An 18,006-nucleotide genomic window follows, 5' to 3' on the forward strand; every position below is an offset into this window, starting at 1 on the left:
TGTTCCCATCTCCTACTCTCACCTGGCTGAAAGTCAAGCACAGACACAGCTCCAAGCTTCACCAAGCTCCCATTCCTGCCCTGCCAGGTACATCCACAACTGCACCAATGCTTTGCTCCTGGCTAAAGGTGGTGCTGCCTTGGTCAGATTTTCCTGGCAGGAGAGCAGGGGAGTGAGCCCAGCACTGGGAACAGGATCACTTCTCATTCCCTCACTGCTGCAAACCTTCCCACACCCAGCTAAATCCAATCCCATCGAGTATGCAACACTCCTGCACCAGCACTGCCCCTTTACTTTAGAATCATAAAATCCTTAAAGTTGGAAAAAGCCTCTGAAATCATTGAGTCCAATCATAAACCCAGCCCTGCCATGTCCACCACTAAACCACGTCCCCAGGCACCACCTTTACACATTTTTTAACATATTCAGGGTGATTCCACCACCACCAGGAGCAGCCTGTTCCAGAGCTTGACAACACGTTCAGAGAAGAAATTTTTCCTAGCACTTCCATGAAAAAAAAAAAAAATTCCATTCCCTGATGTCATCATGAGTCCACGTGTGTAGGGGGTAAGCACATCATTCCCATGACATCAATTAGCAATGCTAATCTAGCCAAACATTAATTACAACGCCTGCAGGATGTAGGCAGAAAAAAGTGAAAAGAAACAAGGCAAAAATAAGTCTCATTTTCAGGTTGGGTTTTAGGCATTCAGCCACAAGACCTCCCCAGCAGAAAGTTCATTTTCAGAGTCTGGAACTGAGCTGAGCTTCCCAGCTTTATCCTGAGCTCTCCATCTGTAGCTGAATTTATTGGTTCATCTCCTTCTCCTGCTGGTTGCCCCAGAGGATGCTGTTCCTTGGCTGTACTTTTCCCCAGGCTACTCTGCAAGGGAAATCAGCATTTATTTTTAGGTCCATTGCTCTCTGACTGGTTGGGCTCTCCTCCCAGGGCTGCAATATATATTTAATACTTGTTTTCAGAGCTGACAGCCCAGGAAGTTTGAGTGGTGAACTGGCACACGCAAGAAATCATTACAAAGGAGAGGGGCATCAACCTGCCAAGCGTTTTAACTCCCCTTCTGCAGAGAGAGACTTGACTCCTCAGCAGTCCCAGAGTGGGCAAGGAAGCAAGAACCAAAGACACAGCTGCTGTTTGGTGAGGATGATGATGGTGATGATGAGAGCTTCACAAATCCTGCCAGATCTGCAGCAGGGGAACAGGAGGGGGATGCACGACTGGAGAAATTTGCAGAGATAAAAAAGTCCATGCTAGAAAAAGGCAGGACAGGAGGGAGAAGTGCACTGGGCTGCTCAGCATTCCCAGCACAAGGAACACCCTGGGAGTGCTGCAGCTCTGAGGAGGGGTGATCCAGGTGGGATCAGCAGAGCCAGGGGGATTCAGCTCAGATTTGTGCTGTGGAAAACACATTTTATAGTCTTGGTAAAATTTTAAAGGAGACAAACATAAAGTAAAGGGTTAAAAAGGCCGGGTGTTTAAACACACTTTACAATACATTAACTTGTTGCATATTTATAGCCTTTTTTGCATAGTAAAAAGTTTTTGGGCACTATTTAGCATGGCTACTTTTTGGGTTTGCTTTTTTAGAGCGTGCGTGTTTCTTGGCTTGTGGTTTTAATCCTCTTTTTATTATTTTTTAATTTGGGTGGTGGTCCTGGCTTTTTGCAGCTGGTGAATGTTGATAATTGTCGTGTCAGCTGCAGGTCCCCATCACACATTTACGGGCTGTTATCTCAACTAGCCAGGTAGTTTCAGCAGACTATCTTTAAAAAACTTCTGTTTAACTTTTGCTATTAGAAGAAAAGAAAAAATCTATTGTCTTGGGTTACAATACAGAGTGTGATCAAAGGTATCTGTTCTATCACCATCTGTTGAGGGTGGGGCAGTGATCCTGATCTCTGTGGGAGATATTCTGCTAATGGGCCATCCATTGAAACCAGGCAGGGCATTGTTCTTTATCTTTTCACAACCCATCCTTCCTCCAGCCAGTCATTTTCTGCTCATGGCCATTGAGTCCCACTGTGGCACTGATAAAATTACTGCATCCCATTGGGAGTTGCTCCAGCCAGGGGGAAGAGCCCAACATTTCTTACCAAGATAAAAACAGAGGTTTTGGGACACTAAGGGAGCCCCTTTCTCCACTGGACTCCAGAGGAAAACCGGATTTCTCCACATCCCCACTGGAGCTCCGGAGGGAAACTGCACCTTGTACAGGAGCACTGCTCCAACTGAGCCCCATCTGTCACTGCAGGAGGATGCAGCCACCATGGAATGGGACTGCTGCCAACACCCTGCCTGACGGGTGTCAGGCTGTACTCTGACTGTGTCAGGGTTTGGGGTTTGTTCTTTGTAGTGCTGTATTTCTATTTTAATTTCCCTAGTAAAGAACTGTTATTCCTAATTCCCATATCTTTGCCTGAGAGCCCCTTGATTTCAAAATTATAATAATTTGGAGGGAGGGGGTTTACATTCTCCATTTCAAAGAGAAGCTCCTGCCTTTCTCAGCAGACACCTGTCCTCCAAACTAGGACACTCAGCCTTTATTTTGCTCTTCTTCCACAACTCAATTGAAGGTTTTTGGAAGATGCTCCCTGAGTAAATCCTGCCTTTGTTTCACCTCCCTGTAACAGCACTCAGCAAACAAATTTGCACAGACAAACAAAGCTTCAGCTTTATAGCTGGGTTTTAAAAATATTTCCAGATATTTTCTTGGTCCCTTAAGGCATTTCTGAGGCTCAGGTCAAGTAGATTGTAATTAGTGCATTGTTGACTTTCTGCAGCTATTAAAATAAATACTATACATATAATATTAAAATAACTTTTCTGTATAAGTTTTTTTTCTTCTAATAACAAAAGTTAAACAATTTTTTAAAAATAATATACTTAAACTACCCACTTAACTAAAATAACAACCATAAATGTATAATAAAAACCCTACAACTAACACAACAATTATCAACACTCACCAACTACAAAAGGCCAGGACCACCATCCAAATGTAAAAGTAATAAAAAAAAATTAAAACCACAAACCAAAAAGCACACATACTCTAAAAAAAAAAACAAAAAATAACCATACTAAATAATTCCCAAAAAAATTTTAACTATACATAAAAAACTATAAATATACAACAAACTAATATTTTATAAAATATATTTTAAAAAACATTCCCAGAACCACCATATACTCTTAACAACTTACCAAACACCCAGCCATTTTAACCCTTTACTTCAGATATATATCTCCTATTATCTTTTTATTAAACCTTTTAAATTTTACTAAAACAATAAAATATATTTTTCACATAGACCCAAGGCAGGGAGCTCCAATTCTAATTTCCTTTTCTGTCTACAAAACCATCAGGGCTTGGTTAAGACAGTTTAACCATCAGAGATGTCTGACTCTGGGAACAGCAAAAAGGTGGATTTTAAGAAAATGAAGGTAATTAACTGTATGGTTAAAATGGGAGCCTTGTGTTGGCAGACAATTTAAGGAGACAGAAAAGTTGTTCCTGCCTTATATCCCAAATTTGTGAGACCCAAATGAAAACAAGAGCTGAGGTGGAAGGCACAAATACACACACCAACACCAAGAGTCCCTTCCTCATGGTCTGTAAATTTAATTATAGTAGAACACACACTTCCAGAGCACCTCCAGCCTCTGGCACACACCAATGAACCATCTCCAAAAGGAGTAGGGACCAAGATGAATGGACGTCTAAAAGCAATATCTCAAACCAGAGTTTTATTAAGTGCTCTTATAGCCATGATTGACTGCTGATATATGACACATGATTTATATTTTTTTTTTATTAGACTGGCTAGCACAGCTAGAGGCAGAAAAAAGCTTTTAAGGCTCTTTACCCCCGGAACACAGGGAGCAAAGCTCCAGCCATGCATTTCAGGGTCTGAAAAAATCTGTTCTGAGTTCTGTCAAGTTGGTTAATTACAGAAATAAAAAGGAAAAAAGAGCAATTAGCACCTGCAGAGAGACAAAATCACCCAGGCAGGGAGGAGCTGGGGGGACCTCCAGCCCTTTGTGGGGATGAGTTCTCACCTCTGCAGCAGGTGGGAAGGAAACCGTGGCATGACATAAAAATCCATGGAATCTGAAGGGTTTAATGCCCAGGAGAGCCATGAATGTTAATTTGGGAGCTCAGCTGAAGGTCTGTGGCATGAAAGATGGGAGTGATGCTTTTGCCACAGGACACCCTCCACAACCAGCACTCTAATTTCTTATTATCCCAAATATTTTCAGGCTAAATCCACATCAATGGCTGCTAAGCTTTTCTTCCTCTCCTATCCCTCAGGAAGTATTGCTATACCTGAAAGCACACATTTTTATAAGCATAAATATATATATACATCAAAGGTGAAAAAAAAAGCTTTGCACAGAGAAACTCTGCAAAAACCAAACTGTCCAAGGAGAGCCAGGCAGCAGAGAAGAGCAGAAAGGGTGGAAAATTTCCTTGAGAGGGAATTAAGTGCATGGCTGTCTCTCATGGCTCTGCAGATGTGTTTAATGTAATATCCCCCCCAAAAAATGCACTTAGCCTTGCAGTTGACACTTGAGCACATCAGGAATTTCTCCTGTAGTGCTTGGCCTCCTCTTGGTGCCCTGGAAAGTTGGGAACTCTCTCAGCAGCGTTTTTCTCTGCCTCTGAGGATGTCCAGCAAAAAGACAACCTGTTTTTTATTGTGAAAATAGACTGGAAAAGCCTAATTATTCTTAAAAAGCAGGATGAAAATGGTAAAAAAAGCAAAAAGATGGATACAGATGTGGGAGGAAACAAATAAATTGACTCAGTGTTGGCTCTTTTGCCATTTGCATTTTGGTTTTGGAATGACCCCAGGGCAACAGGAAAACCCCATGAACTCTCAGGGAGGGAATCCCAAAGCTCCATCACAGAGCTCCCAGCACAGGGCAAGGCTTGGCAAGGGGAGCAAAGCAATCACATCATTCCTTGTTGAATTGTCCCAAATAACATGGGGGAAAAAACAGCCAAAAAATACCAGACACAGCTCAGGGCTGAGCCCAGCCACTGATGGTGAGGAGGATGAAGTGGTTTTAGTCACTTAAAACCAGGCACAGGTTTAATCTTCACTCAGGAAAAGCAGTGAAAGGTGACTTAAAATTAAAAAAAAAAAAAAAAAACAAGTACATGTGTCCCACATAGCCAAGTGCAGGATGAACAAGTTCCCCTCTCCCCTGACAAATGGATGGGATAGAAGTTATAACAATAATCACCACATTCACTTAAAATAAGAGGTGGATGTGGCTGTGGCTAAATAAAAGTGGCAGAGGTGTAATCCCCAGCAGGGTTTGGATCCTGGCCATTTCCAAGCTGAGGGTCAGCCTTGAGGCTGCTTTTCATTTTGGAGAAAATGTGCAGAGCTGTTATGGATCACTTTTTTGGGGTATGGTGGTCATCACAACCAGCACATTTAATTTGATTTCATTTCCTTCCTGCCTGGCAAGGGGATGTGTTCCTCAAAGTCTGAGCTGCCACTTGGGAGAGATGAAATAAAACCTGTTCTTGGGTAAGGAACAAAGCAGGCTGCAGGGAAGAGCTCTGCATGGAGGAAATTTCCTTCATTTCTTTTCACTCTTACACAATACAAGAAAGCAGTTTGAGGTTTAAGATCTCTAAAGAGAGGTGTCTGCCAAGGAACTGAAGTGCCACTGTGATGTGAGGGCTCAGGAAAGTGCAGAATGAGGTAACTTTAATTGTGGTGTTCACACAGTCCCAGAATCCTACAAAGGTTTGAGAGGGACCCTAAAGAGCATCTCCTTCCAACCCCACTGCTGGGGCTTCACTCCCTGCAAAGGGATGATGTGGGGAGATTTTTCTGTCCCTAAAGCGCTCAGCAGCACTGACCCTGCCTTCACTGCTGACCCCACAGGAGCTCAGACCACTCAGAAATGCCAAAATTGGGGTGTCCTGATCTGCCAGGAGAATCCCAGCTGAGCACCTGTGACAGCCAGTGACACTGGTGAGCGCCCTGGGGACACTGCTCTCATGCTGGTTGGGTGTTCCAGACCACCAGGGATTAAATTAAACATCTGTTAAACACAGAACCCAGGCTGGAGCCTCCAAGACACCCCATAGATTTCAGATTTCAAAAGGAGACACCAAGTATTGATATTTTGCCCTCCAGACAAGAATCGTATTTAAATTGATTTTTTTTTCCCTGTCCCTCTTGATAAGATGACAAGGATGAGGATGAAAAAAAAAAAAAAAAAAAACAAACAAAACTATGGAGCTCATACAGGAGGAGGAACACCCCTGCTGGAAAACAGAGCAGGATGGGGGTGATGGGATCTCTGTATTCAATTCTTTCAACCTCTTCTCTACTTTAAATCCATGCAAATCAGTGGAGCCAAGCCATGACTGCCAGCAGAGTTCATCAAAATTACATCATCCACATCATGAGTTAGTGAAACTCATTAGTGTAAAAAAACTAATCCTGGTTTGGTTCTGAATTAGAAAATTATCACGATTCTGTGCAAGCACTGGAATTTAAATGCCGAGCAGATTTACAGAAGTGTAAATCTCCAGCTCCCAGCAATGCAAACAGTGAAATGGAGAGTTAGGGACTGCCCTGGGGGGAGAAATCCACCTAATGCGACTAATAGAGGCATTTAAAGCTGCTAATATCCACTAATAATAATATCCACTATATGCACTGAAAAAGTGTTAATTTAAAATACATCAGGGTCTCTCAAATTCCTGTACAGGAACAAGCCTTTACATCCTGGAAATCCTATATATATATATATATAAAATATATAGATTAAAAATATATATATAAAAAGTGCTGGAGATAAGATCTGCCCCAATAAAGTGCCAGCAAAGCAGCACTAATGCGAGCCTTGAGCAACCCACAGCACACATCCCTGCTCCCAAAAACGTCCCTAAATTCACTTTTCAAACCAAATGAGGCAGCTGAGGGCTGCTGTCACCCACAGCACTGGGGGCACCTCAAAAAATAGCAGAGGCAAGGAAATCTCCCATCTGCTTGCTCCTCTTCACCTCACCTGCTCGCTCCCAGGGGCTATTTATATTTGTGCAGATTGGCAATTATTAAACATAAGTGCTTTGCTATTATAGCTCTTCCCTCGTTAGGGGTTATGCATGAGCTGCTTCAAAGGGATTTGTGGCAAAGCTGCAGCCAAGGGGATGCTCCTAATAAAGATGAAGTTTGGGGATGGAAAATATTTGTGCTGCATTGACATCCTCATCAGAAGGAAAGTTTAAATTTTTTTTTTTTTTTAACATCTTCAGGAGCTTTTCTAGCAGCGCTGAAGTGCCTCATTTAACAAATAAATGGGTTTTATAACTGGAGCATCCAATGGTTGTGGGCAGCTCATCCCCTCCTCAAAAATCTCCCCCTCCAAACCTTCCCAGGGCACTTCATGAATGAACTCTCCCTGCACCCAGGGAAAGGTGAAGGCTGTGCCCAGAGATGAATCAGCCCAAAGAAATCCCTGGTGCTCAGGCAGCCAGCCAGGCGTGCTGGGGGTTCTGCACAAGGGAATGGTGACAAAAAGTTGCTCAGGTGGGGACCAGCCTTCTCCAGCTGTGCTGGGGGCTCTGCACGAGGGAATGGTGACAAAAAGCTGCTCAGGTGGGGACCAGCCTTCTCCAGCTGTGCACAGCTCCTGGCAGCTGGTGTGGGTACCAGTGGTGTGGGTGCCAGTTTGAGGGCTGGCATCTCATCCCTGCCCCTCTCATAAACCAGAAGTTTGGGTTTTCTTCCACTGCAGCCCTCTGAGATCTCATTTCCAGAGAAAAAAGCATCTCCCCTCTTGGCTGAGGTCCCACCCAGCTGAAGCTGTGGGAGTTTGTGACTTCTGGAAAACATCTGGGCGGGTGGGAGGGAGGGAGCAGAGGAGCACCCGGAGAGGGGAACCAGCCTGGCTGAACCCGTGCCATGGCACAGCCCTGTCTGTCTGTCTGTCTGTCCATCCTGCTGGGGCACAACTCCTGCTCTGGGCTCTCCACTCACCTCCAGCTCATTTTATCTGTGCTTCTGGCCCCTGACCTGGGATTTTTTCTAGGCTGCGTTTCCTAGATTTTGATTCTCGCAAGGGACTTTGTTCTTCTTTCCAAGAGGAGAGAAAGCTGATGAGAGCAGGGAGTGGGGCTATATTTAATCCAAGCCTTTCCCAGGCATTGGAAAACCACAAATCCATGTCCCCCGAGGCAGGGTGATGCAGCAGGGACCCCATTTGTGGCAGAGAAGTGACACTGCCACGCTGGTGCTGACCTGCTCCGAGGGCAGGACATGACCTCCTGTGTTCTAAATCCCAACTAAATCCTGCTCCCCAACAAAGCCTGGCTTAAAGATTTCATTCTACACTCATAACCTGAGCCTATTGCTGAATTTCAGCCACTCAGGGTGTGACAAATCTCCTCCAAGTGCACTCAGGTCTGACTTTAAAAGAGATCATCAAATGTCAGGTCTCATTGATCTCACAGTGTCTGGTGTCCTTGCCCAGGCTGGTAATAAATGGGACACTTGGTGCTGGACAGGGGGCTCTCCCTCCTGCCCCTCTTCCCTCTGTTCCAAGAGATTTGTGCCCACATTCTAGCCCAAACACCAGAAAGCTCCCAGTCCTCCCAAACTATCAGCATATCATGTGGAAGATTGATTTTGACAAGTCACCAGTCTTTCCAGTTGTTTCTGCTGGAGACCATCTGGTAAAGGCAAAAAGCTCTCTATTTTTTTTTCTTTTTTTTTTTCTTCCTGAAAAATGAATATAAACTCTGCATGTTTGCCATTTCCAAGGCAGCCTTGCAGCTGAAACTTCTCTCCTGACACGGTTCCACCACTCACTCACTCACTCACTCACTTCTCAAATACTCAGAGCATCCCCCTGCTCTGCATCCCCCGACTGTCCTGATCCCTCCTTGGAAAGCCAAGTGTGAGGAGACAAAAAAATCCCACTCAACAAAGTCACTGAGAACACTGAGAACAAGAAGAAAATGTTTTGTCACCCTCAGGACAAAATGCAACCCATCTGAATTTGCATTTCTAGCTGGAGCAGCCCTCTAGCTCTCACACCTCTCACTGCTGCTACAACACAGAGGGGTTGGAAAATTAAAAAATATTTTAAAAACATTTTTTAAGTGCTGTAAAAATGGGGGAAATGCACCTCCACACCCCAAATTCACAACCCAGGTGCTTCCCCTGTCCATGGTCCCACCTGACACTGTCTGCTAAAAAATCCCTCTTTTTAAATAACACCCTGGTGACTCTGCTTTACAGCCCATCCCAATTCCTGGCAGCCTGTCCGGAGTTCCCTGCTGGAGACAGACCCAGGGTTGCAGGGAGGATGTGATAATGATGGTGTCAATGATGATGGCTGACCTGGAGTAAAACACAGCTTCAAACAGCTTTAAATATTTTCCCTAGCAGTTTTTTTCCCCTTCAGATACTGTTACTCCACCCCTATTTTACAATTTTGCCTCTTTATGCCCTAAATAAGAGTTCCCCCAATATTATTATTGCTGATTATGTGCCCCTCTCTGAAAACTTTCAGCTTTATAGAGAGGCTTTCAGAGCTACCCAGACACAGGGTTGGGCAACTGGTTCTCCTGAATAAAGTCAGTCATGCATTTATACAAGCAGAAATGGAATAAATCATACACACAGTGATATGCTCAGGATTTGTGGCAAGGCCTTTGTTAAACACATGTTATTGCTAAAGGGTCTTTGTGCTGGATGCAGGAACTGGGCTGGAGGATTCCAGTGAGTACCTTGTCTCTTGGCCAAATCCAGTGGTGGTTTTGTTTAAAGTATATTTATCTCACTTCACAGATTCTCAATCAATGACAGGAGGAAAGAGACACAGACACAGCTGAAGAGGTTGTCCCATGAGCTCAGATTTCACTGATTTTTTTTTCCACACTGCTCACATTTCCAGCACTTGGACTGATGGAGAATCAGATCTGAGTTGTTTCATTCAAGGCTGGAACAGAGCAAAGCTCTGAAGAAAAGCACAAATTGCACCAGCTGGGCAGATTTGGCTAATTCAAGGAGCTTGAAATCTGAAGGCACGTGGAATCCACCAACTGCTTCAAATTATCCACATCTCATGTTCTAGACACACACTGGAGGAAAAAAACAGCGTCTAATTTGTAGCTCTTCAGGCCAAATTATCTTAATTACATCCCTAAAGCCAACACAGAGGAACCTAAAAGGGAATGTGCATTTACAGCACGTCCACACCACCAACATTAACACTTTTATTCCAGCTTTTCAAAGCTGGCCCTGGCAGGAGGGCAGGACTTTGGTGAGCGTGGCCTGATGAACTGCAGCAAATGAGCTCTGCCCAATTCCCTCTTCTCCACAGCGTGCATGGTGAGAGGTGAAAGTTTATAACAGCAATTAGAAACCACATGGCTGCAACAGTTTTATGGCCTGAACTTGTTGATCAGCCACTTGTTCAGAAATTTTTTTTCCCAAGGACGTACCAATAAAAATTATCATAATAAATTAAACAAAAGAAACCCAAACCAACCAAGCTCTGCTGAACCACCACAGATCCCAGAGCCAGGTTATGACTGCAGAGCTACTTTTGCTTTAAAAATCAGCACCAAATACCAGGTTTAAGCTGAGATACAAACCAGGGATTTTCTCCAGCACTGAGGCAGTTCAGTATTAGTCACCTTGCAGATCAGTCTGATAAGGAGCATGTGAATCTTTTTAACCCACCAGCGTGAACCAGATCCCAGGAACATTAACAACAACAGAATAATAAAAGGGTTGGAAAGGAAGCAGTTGCAGGATTGCACCCAGCCTGTGCCTCGTGCTGCCCCAAAGCTCAGGGGTTTGTGGTTCTTGATGGTAACCTAAGAGCATCTCCCACAGCCTGATCCTGCCACCCCTGGCAGGGTGAACTCCAGCAGCTGTGTGACCTCACCCTCTGCAGGATCCAGCCCCAGAGGAGCTCCTCATGCCAGCAATCTCTAAAGAAATGGGAGTTTTGCCAAGGGCTTCAGTGGAAGCAAGAGTTGGAGCAGCTCCAGCAGCTGATGAGAATGCTGCCCCCTTCTCCTGTCCCCAGCACCAGCCCTGCACACATGGGCTATTTTGGATCTTCCCTAAAGCAAGCTCTGTAGAATTCCAATAACTGATGTCCTGGTCATTTTTTAAAAGAAGTTTAATCCATTTTCCCAACCTGTTCATCCTCTAAGAAAGTCCTTGGCCATGCAGATGGGTGGGTGACTCATGGTGACAGCCAAAAAAATATTGCAATTAAACCCATTTGTTTCATTTCTTGTGGGACAAGGGGAGAAGAAAGGGGAGAAGAAAAGGGAGACAAGTGATGCACTGACACATCTGGGTTAACTTCCACTCTGAGACTCAGCTTGGTTGTTCTGACTCTGCTCTAAGACCGGGCTGGATGATGCTCTGAGCAGCTGGTCTGCTGAAAGCTGTTCTGTCCACAGGGCTTTGGAATCAGATGATCTTTATTTCCAGCCATCCTACAATTCCATGATGGTTCTGTGACCACAGCCACTCTCACCAGCCCAGCAGAGCAAACACAGGTGGCTTGTAACCAAGAACTGACAGTACCAGTTTTGGTACCAGGACCCAGTTCTGGTGGGCAACCTCACCCAGCCCTACAGGATGCTGGGGAGGCAGCCTCACCTTCCAGAGAGAAAACTGCTCTGGGAGAAGGTTACAAGTGAGAGGGAAACTCAGCCACAGCCAGCATCAAATCTCACCCCAATTTCTAAATTAAAACAAGCTTGTTATAAATCAAACACTGCAAAGAAAGAGCTGCGAGGACAAAGCTTTGGCCAAGTCAGAGAATTGCAGACTCCCTGAATGGTCTGGGCTGGAAGGGACCTTAAAGCTCCTCCAGGGACAGGGACACCTTTCTGGGGAGCTCGGATAAGCTCAGAGCCCTGTGCTGCTGGCAGGAGGATCAGCTCTGCTCGCACGTGTGAGTGCACAGCTCCAGGAGAAACAAACCCCGTGTGCTCAGCCTGCCCCAGCCATCCTGCACTGTCCCCATCACGGACCCGACCGCGGGGAGATCACATCCAGGAGGGGCACGGCAGCCGGGACACATCCATCCCCTGCTCCCGGTAAATCACACCCAGGGGGGGCACGGCAGCCGGGACACATCCCCTGCTCCAGACTATGGGGAATTCACATCCAGGAGAGCTCAGCAACCCGGACACATCCCCTGCTCCCGGTAAATCACATCCAGGACGGGCACAGTAGCCAGGACACATCCATGTCCCGCTCCCGGTAAATCGCACCCAGGGCATCTCCTGCTCCAGACTGTGAAGAATTCACATCCAGGAGGGGCACGGCAGCCTGGACACATCCATCCCCTGCTCCAGACCGTGAGGAATTCACATCCAAGAGGGGCACAGCAACCCGGACACATCCATCCCCTGCTCCCGGTAAATCACACCCAGGGCATCTCCTGCTCCAGAGTATGGGGAATTCACATCCAGGAGAGGCACGGCAGCCCGGACACATCCATGCTCCAGACTATGGGGAATTCACATCCAGGAGGGGCACGGCAGCCGGGACACATCCATGCCCTGCTCCCGGTAAATCACATCCAGGAGGGGGACAGCAGTCCGGACACATCCGTGCTCCAGACTATAGGGAATTTACATCCAGTAGGGGCACGGCAGCCCGGACACATCCATGCCCTGCTCCAGTCTATAAGAATTCACACTCAGTCGCACCCAGGAGGAGCACGGCAGCCCGGACACATCCATGCCCTGCTCCCGGCAGGCTCGGGAGTGTCGGAGAGCAGCGCTGTGCCCAGGTTCTGGTGGGCAGCCGCAGGGGGATGATCCTGCCCGGATCCCCCTGCCCACATCCCCCTGCCCACATCCCACCAGGGTATCCCCAGCTTCGGGGCGAGCCTTGCGAGGAGCTCCCGAGCAGGAACCAGAGCAAACCGAAACCCAGCGAGCCTGAATGACAGCGAAACCGGGCTGGGAAACCAAACGCTGAAACCGCGAAGGGAATTCCTGCAGCTCACAGTGACCCTCCCACCCGCACCCCGAACCTAAAGGCGAACCACGGCTGTCTCCCAGATTAACCGGGGCAGATCCACCTGCCGAAGTTGCCCGAAGTTTTGTCGCTCACTCACCGCGGCCAGCAGGCAGCCGAGCAGCGGCACCAGCACCCGCAGCGCCGAGCCCCGCATCCTCATCCTCATCCTGCCCGGGCCCCGCAGCCGCATCCTGCCCCGGCTCCGGCGGCATCCAGCACACGGCACTGGGAGCAGGAGCTGCAGGAGTGCAGGAGGAGGAGGAGGAGGAAGAGGAGGAGGAGGAGGCAGAGCTCGCAGCCCGCTCCGCCGAGCGCCCGCACCGCCCCCGGCACCGCCCCCGCCCGGCCCAGGTGAGCCGGAGCCGCTGCCCCGCTCCTTCCTGCTCCTTCTCACCTTTATTCGTTTTCCCTTCCTCCTCTTTTGGTTTTTTCCCCCCTCTTTTTTCCTTTCTCCTTTATTTCCTGTTTCTCTTCTCGCTCCCCTCTTCATTTATCCCTTTTTCTTTTTCCATTTTCTCCTATATTTTTATTTCCTATTTCTTCTTTTTCCCCTTCTTTCTTCTCTTTTCCCCTTTCCTCTCCTATTTCCTACATTTCCTTTTCACGATTTCCCCCTTTCCTCTCTTCCCTTTTTACTTTGTCTCCCTTTTAATCTCTTTTTCTTTTTCCTTCTCTTCTCTTCTCTTCTCTTCTCTTCTCTTCTCTTCTCTTCTCTTCTCTTCTCTTCTCTTCTCTTCTCTTCTCTTCTCTTCTCTTCTCTTCTCTTCTCTTCTCTTCTCTTCTCTTCTCTTCTCTTCTCTTCTCTTCTCTTCTCTTCTCTTCTCTTCTCTTCTCTTCTCTTCTCTTCTCTTCTCTTCTCTTCTCTTCTCTTCTCTTCTCTTCTCTTCTCTTCTCTTCTCTTCTCTTCTCTTCTCTTCTCTTCTCTTCTCTTCTCTTCTCTTCTCTTCTCTTCTCTTCTCTTCTCTTCCAGCACTGCTGGAAAGGAAATGAATGATTTATTGGGGTGTTTGTCTTTCTCTCAAATAACTGCTTGCTAAGAAGTGTTAAATGGGCCAAAAATCCCAACCCAATTAGGTGATCTGTATGTACATTTCCCCCAGAAAAAGGCAGAACAATTCCAAGTTGTAGACCACTGACATGGAATTTCTCAGTTTGCAAGAACAGCTCAAGACCAGGTTGAATTCATTTTTTAAATAAAAATGTGGAAATCTTTCCCCTTTCCAGCACACTGGGCAGCATTTAATTTCATATTAAGGGCAATGCTCCTTTCAACTCAAGACAAGCCTCAGGTCTAAGCTTGTTTTAGTGTAGAAAACCAAATAAACCCTATCAATAAAGGTAAAAATAAGAAAAATTATACCCTCCTCACTGTTCCTTTCTCCCAAGCCCCACTAGGTTTCCAAGTTGCAACAGATGGACAGATTTGTTGTCTTGTAAACCACCTGCCAAAGAAAGAAAACAAAATCCTCGAGGAAAGAAAAGAAAATCCTCATACTTGGGAGGCCCTGGAGGCAGCTCCCTAATCCCAGGCTCTTCAGTTTACTGACACAACCAACAAAATGCCATTTTAGGGAAAAGGCTTAATGGTTAAAAATCTAAAGTTATATCCAGTCTTTAGTTCTTGTTAGCAGATCACTAAACCATCCACTTTTTCAGGATGAGCTGCAAAGGATGACAAAAAAAAAACAGTTTAGTGTCTTTTTTCACCACTTTTGTGGAAGGATGTGAATTTATGGCATCAAAAATATTTTTCACTCTTTTTTTGCATTTGGTGTGAAAAATCCCAATCCTCCCCCTGGTTTCTCATCAGAGGCCTCATGGTGGCCTTTAATTGCCAGTGGAAAAAGAGGGACAAGATGTTAATTACCTCAATTAGTTGTCCAGAGGTTTGGACACCCAGCAAAGCTATATAAAGCTCAGTTTGGATCCTAAAATGACAGGGGCAGAGCTGATTAGCTGGTCACTGCATTCCCTCATTAATTACAGCCACTCTGGACATCCTCATTTAATTTATGAGTGCAGCCTGAATGCTTTCAAGGAGCCTGTTAAGGAAAAATTTGGGAGGGAAGGAGGAGGGGAGCGAGGTGATGCTTTTTGGGTTCTTTGCAGAGAGCAAATCTGAAGGATTGATGATTTTACAGGACAAGTCTGAAGCACATTTTGCCCTGTGGACTGGGTTGAGGTCCAGCTCGTTGAGTGTCCTGTGGATTTGCTGTGTTGAGGGTATGGAAATTTGGCAGAAAAAAAACCTTCTTGTGATGCTGCTGGTCCTCAGGGATCAGAAGGGCTGGGTGCAGCTGGGTTTAAATCTTGATTAAAAACCAATTCAGCTCTCAAGTCTGGTCCTGTTCAACAAGAACTTCCACAGATTCACTAATAATTTATTTTCAACCCCATAAATCTGCTTGCATTCAATGAAGGAGGAGAGACACAGTCCATTGACTTGTTCTGAGCAAACAGAGCTGTTTTCCCCTTCTCTTTTTTTCTTTCTTCTCCATATTTATTTTTATCCAGACTCCTTCTATCCTATAATTTTTGGCCTTCCTAAAGGGGTGGAACAATCACGTTACAGGTGGGGTTTTGTTGTCTGCAGTCTTCATGTTGTGTCTTCATTTGCATCCTCAGGGGTGTGGATTAATATGCAAATGAGCATTAATGAGGGGGGTGGCTACTTTCAGTTAGAATTTACAGTGAACACAACTGTTGTTTCTCCTTGCTCAGGCCAGGGCCAAGCTCACGTTTTTATCATCAGTTCTTCACCAGATGCAGATAATTCTCTAAAAAATCTAAATGATCATTTCTTACAAGGCAACCAGTGAATTCCACAACGTTGGGAGGATATTTGTTTGCTTTGAGCCCACCTCCTGCTCATTTCATCCCATGCCCCCAAATCCTGCACTGCCTGTATCAGTGAAATCACATTCCCCTCTCCAGTGGTTAAAGGCTTTGTGTCAGTGCAGGCTGAAAAGCCCCAAACTCTGGAGCCCCATGTGCCATATCTTTAACATTTCTTTGCTCTCTTCTTATCCTTGTGTATCCTTTTTAAAACAACAGTAGGAGCCTGAAGAATTCAAAATTTTGGTGCACTGTACTTTTATGGCGTGGCCTAGAGCTGGTTTAAACACTCATTTTTGCACTGGGTGGGTGGGAACAGGAGAATTCCCAGGTATTAAGCTGAATTACTCAGGTATTGCCATTCCAAGATGTATTTCCCCCAAACCATGGTTCTGTTCTGAGCTGCTGCAGCTCAGCTTCCATTTCTCCCTTCTTGCTCACTGAGATTCCATCCAACACTCCCTGTAAAAGTCATTGCTAAGCTTGGGGCTGTGAAGGGAGGCTGGGAGGTGGCAGCTGCTTGGTGCTGAACAGGCTCTCAGCTAATAAATTGATATTGCAGCCTAGAAGGTGATCTTTTTCCCCCCTAATCTCAGCTGTGAGCAATTTGAGAAAGCCTTGATCTAATTCCTCTTCACATCAGTAGCAGCACTGTTACCTCAGTGATCACTGTCCTGGGCTGGTGCATCTTCTTCATCACCATTATTTAACCCTCTTCCTCTCAGATAATCAACGTTTGTGCTGTGGCATCCTTCACAAAACGCCTTATCTCTCTGAGAACTGCTTGGGGAAATGTCATACAAATGTAAGAAATGTTGGTGGACACTAATGGCCGAGGTAAATAAAAGCAGCCACATTGTTTCCTGGCCGTGTTGTTTTTTCCTCTGTGCCTCTGGCAATCCGAAATACAAAGACCAGCAGCAGTGGTGTCTAGGACAATATTTGAGGGCTGATTCATGCAGCAGTTTGCTGAAGGCTGGATTTGCTGTTCTGTGCCCTTGGGGTTATGTTCCCCATTTAGTTTCCTCTCCAAAGCCAACACAATGCATCTGTTCTGCTTTCCACCCTGTGACTTTTCTTTGAACACAGCACCAGCATCACATCCCATAAACAAGCTGCAAAATCAATTCCTGTGCATTATTTGCATTGGGGATTAGAGCAGGCAAACACTGGCTGGGGTGTTTTGCAAACAGGACCATTCCATCCACCTACAGGACTTCATTATTTGGAAAATGAAGCACAAACAATTGGTGCTTTCCTGTGGTTTAAGTGCCCTTATTCTGCATGGGGTGGAAACACCGGAGTGGCCCCAGGGAAAATCTAAAGTGAGTTGACCACAACCCAGCAGGGCTGGAAGCTCAGACTTTCTTCTCTTTCTGTCCCCAGCTGTCCCCAGAAGTTTTCCAGTGAAGTTCTCCTGGAATTCTCCACCTGCATGATGACTAAAAGCTGTGAGGGCAGCAGAGGTGGATATGGCAGCTCAGAACATGAAACACCTGCAGAGCAGGAGTGGGATATTTCAATGAAAAGGATCTACCTGATACAAGCGGGCTAAAATCTTGTCCTTGATCTCTGGGGCAAGGGCAAATGATCCAGTTCCTGATGCTCACCTCACTCTGTAAGCTAAAGATAGCAATAATTACCTACCCAGCTCCCAGGAGAGCTGAGGATTAATTGCTTCAGAGTACTCAACATTTATTTTCACACAATCAAAGCCACTGGGAGCAGAAAAAAGTAAGCTTTGCAATTACTGTTACATATCCACAGGGGACTATCCACTCACAAAATGCTTGGATAAGACAGTTTTCTTAAAAATAATTTAAAATAAATAATAATCTTATTTGAAAAAAAAATGCACTCAGGAAGAACAAACCAAACTTAAAAAAAAAAAAAGTGCAGAAATAAGCTAACAGGCAAGGACTTTCTCCAAACTCGGGATGGCAGGGATGGAATGAATTCAGGTGAGTAGAAAGCCATGCATTATTAAAGCAGAACTGTTTACACTGACAACATTGCAGAACTGCTCCAGGGCACGCAGGGGATCAGGGCACCTCTCCTTCCTTTCTCCTTGGGGCTCTGCAGAGCCAAGGAGGGCACAGGAGGAGGCCAGGGCAG

General features: G+C 45.7%; 1 protein-coding gene across 1 annotated transcript in view; it reads right to left on the reverse strand.

Moving 5' to 3' along the window:
* Positions 1–13,354, reverse strand: part of VIPR1 (vasoactive intestinal peptide receptor 1) — a 98,356-nt gene extending 85,002 nt beyond the window's left edge. The window contains exon 1 of the mRNA XM_033071699.1: positions 13,154–13,354. Coding sequence (XP_032927590.1) covers positions 13,154–13,246 — 93 coding nt within the window. The 5' untranslated portion in view covers positions 13,247–13,354. The remainder of the gene's footprint in view (positions 1–13,153) is intronic.
* Between the last annotated feature and the right edge of the window lie 4,652 nt (positions 13,355–18,006).

Source organism: Catharus ustulatus, chromosome 1 (assembly GCF_009819885.2).
Source record: "Catharus ustulatus isolate bCatUst1 chromosome 1, bCatUst1.pri.v2, whole genome shotgun sequence".
NCBI classification, from domain to species: Eukaryota; Metazoa; Chordata; class Aves; order Passeriformes; family Turdidae; genus Catharus; species Catharus ustulatus.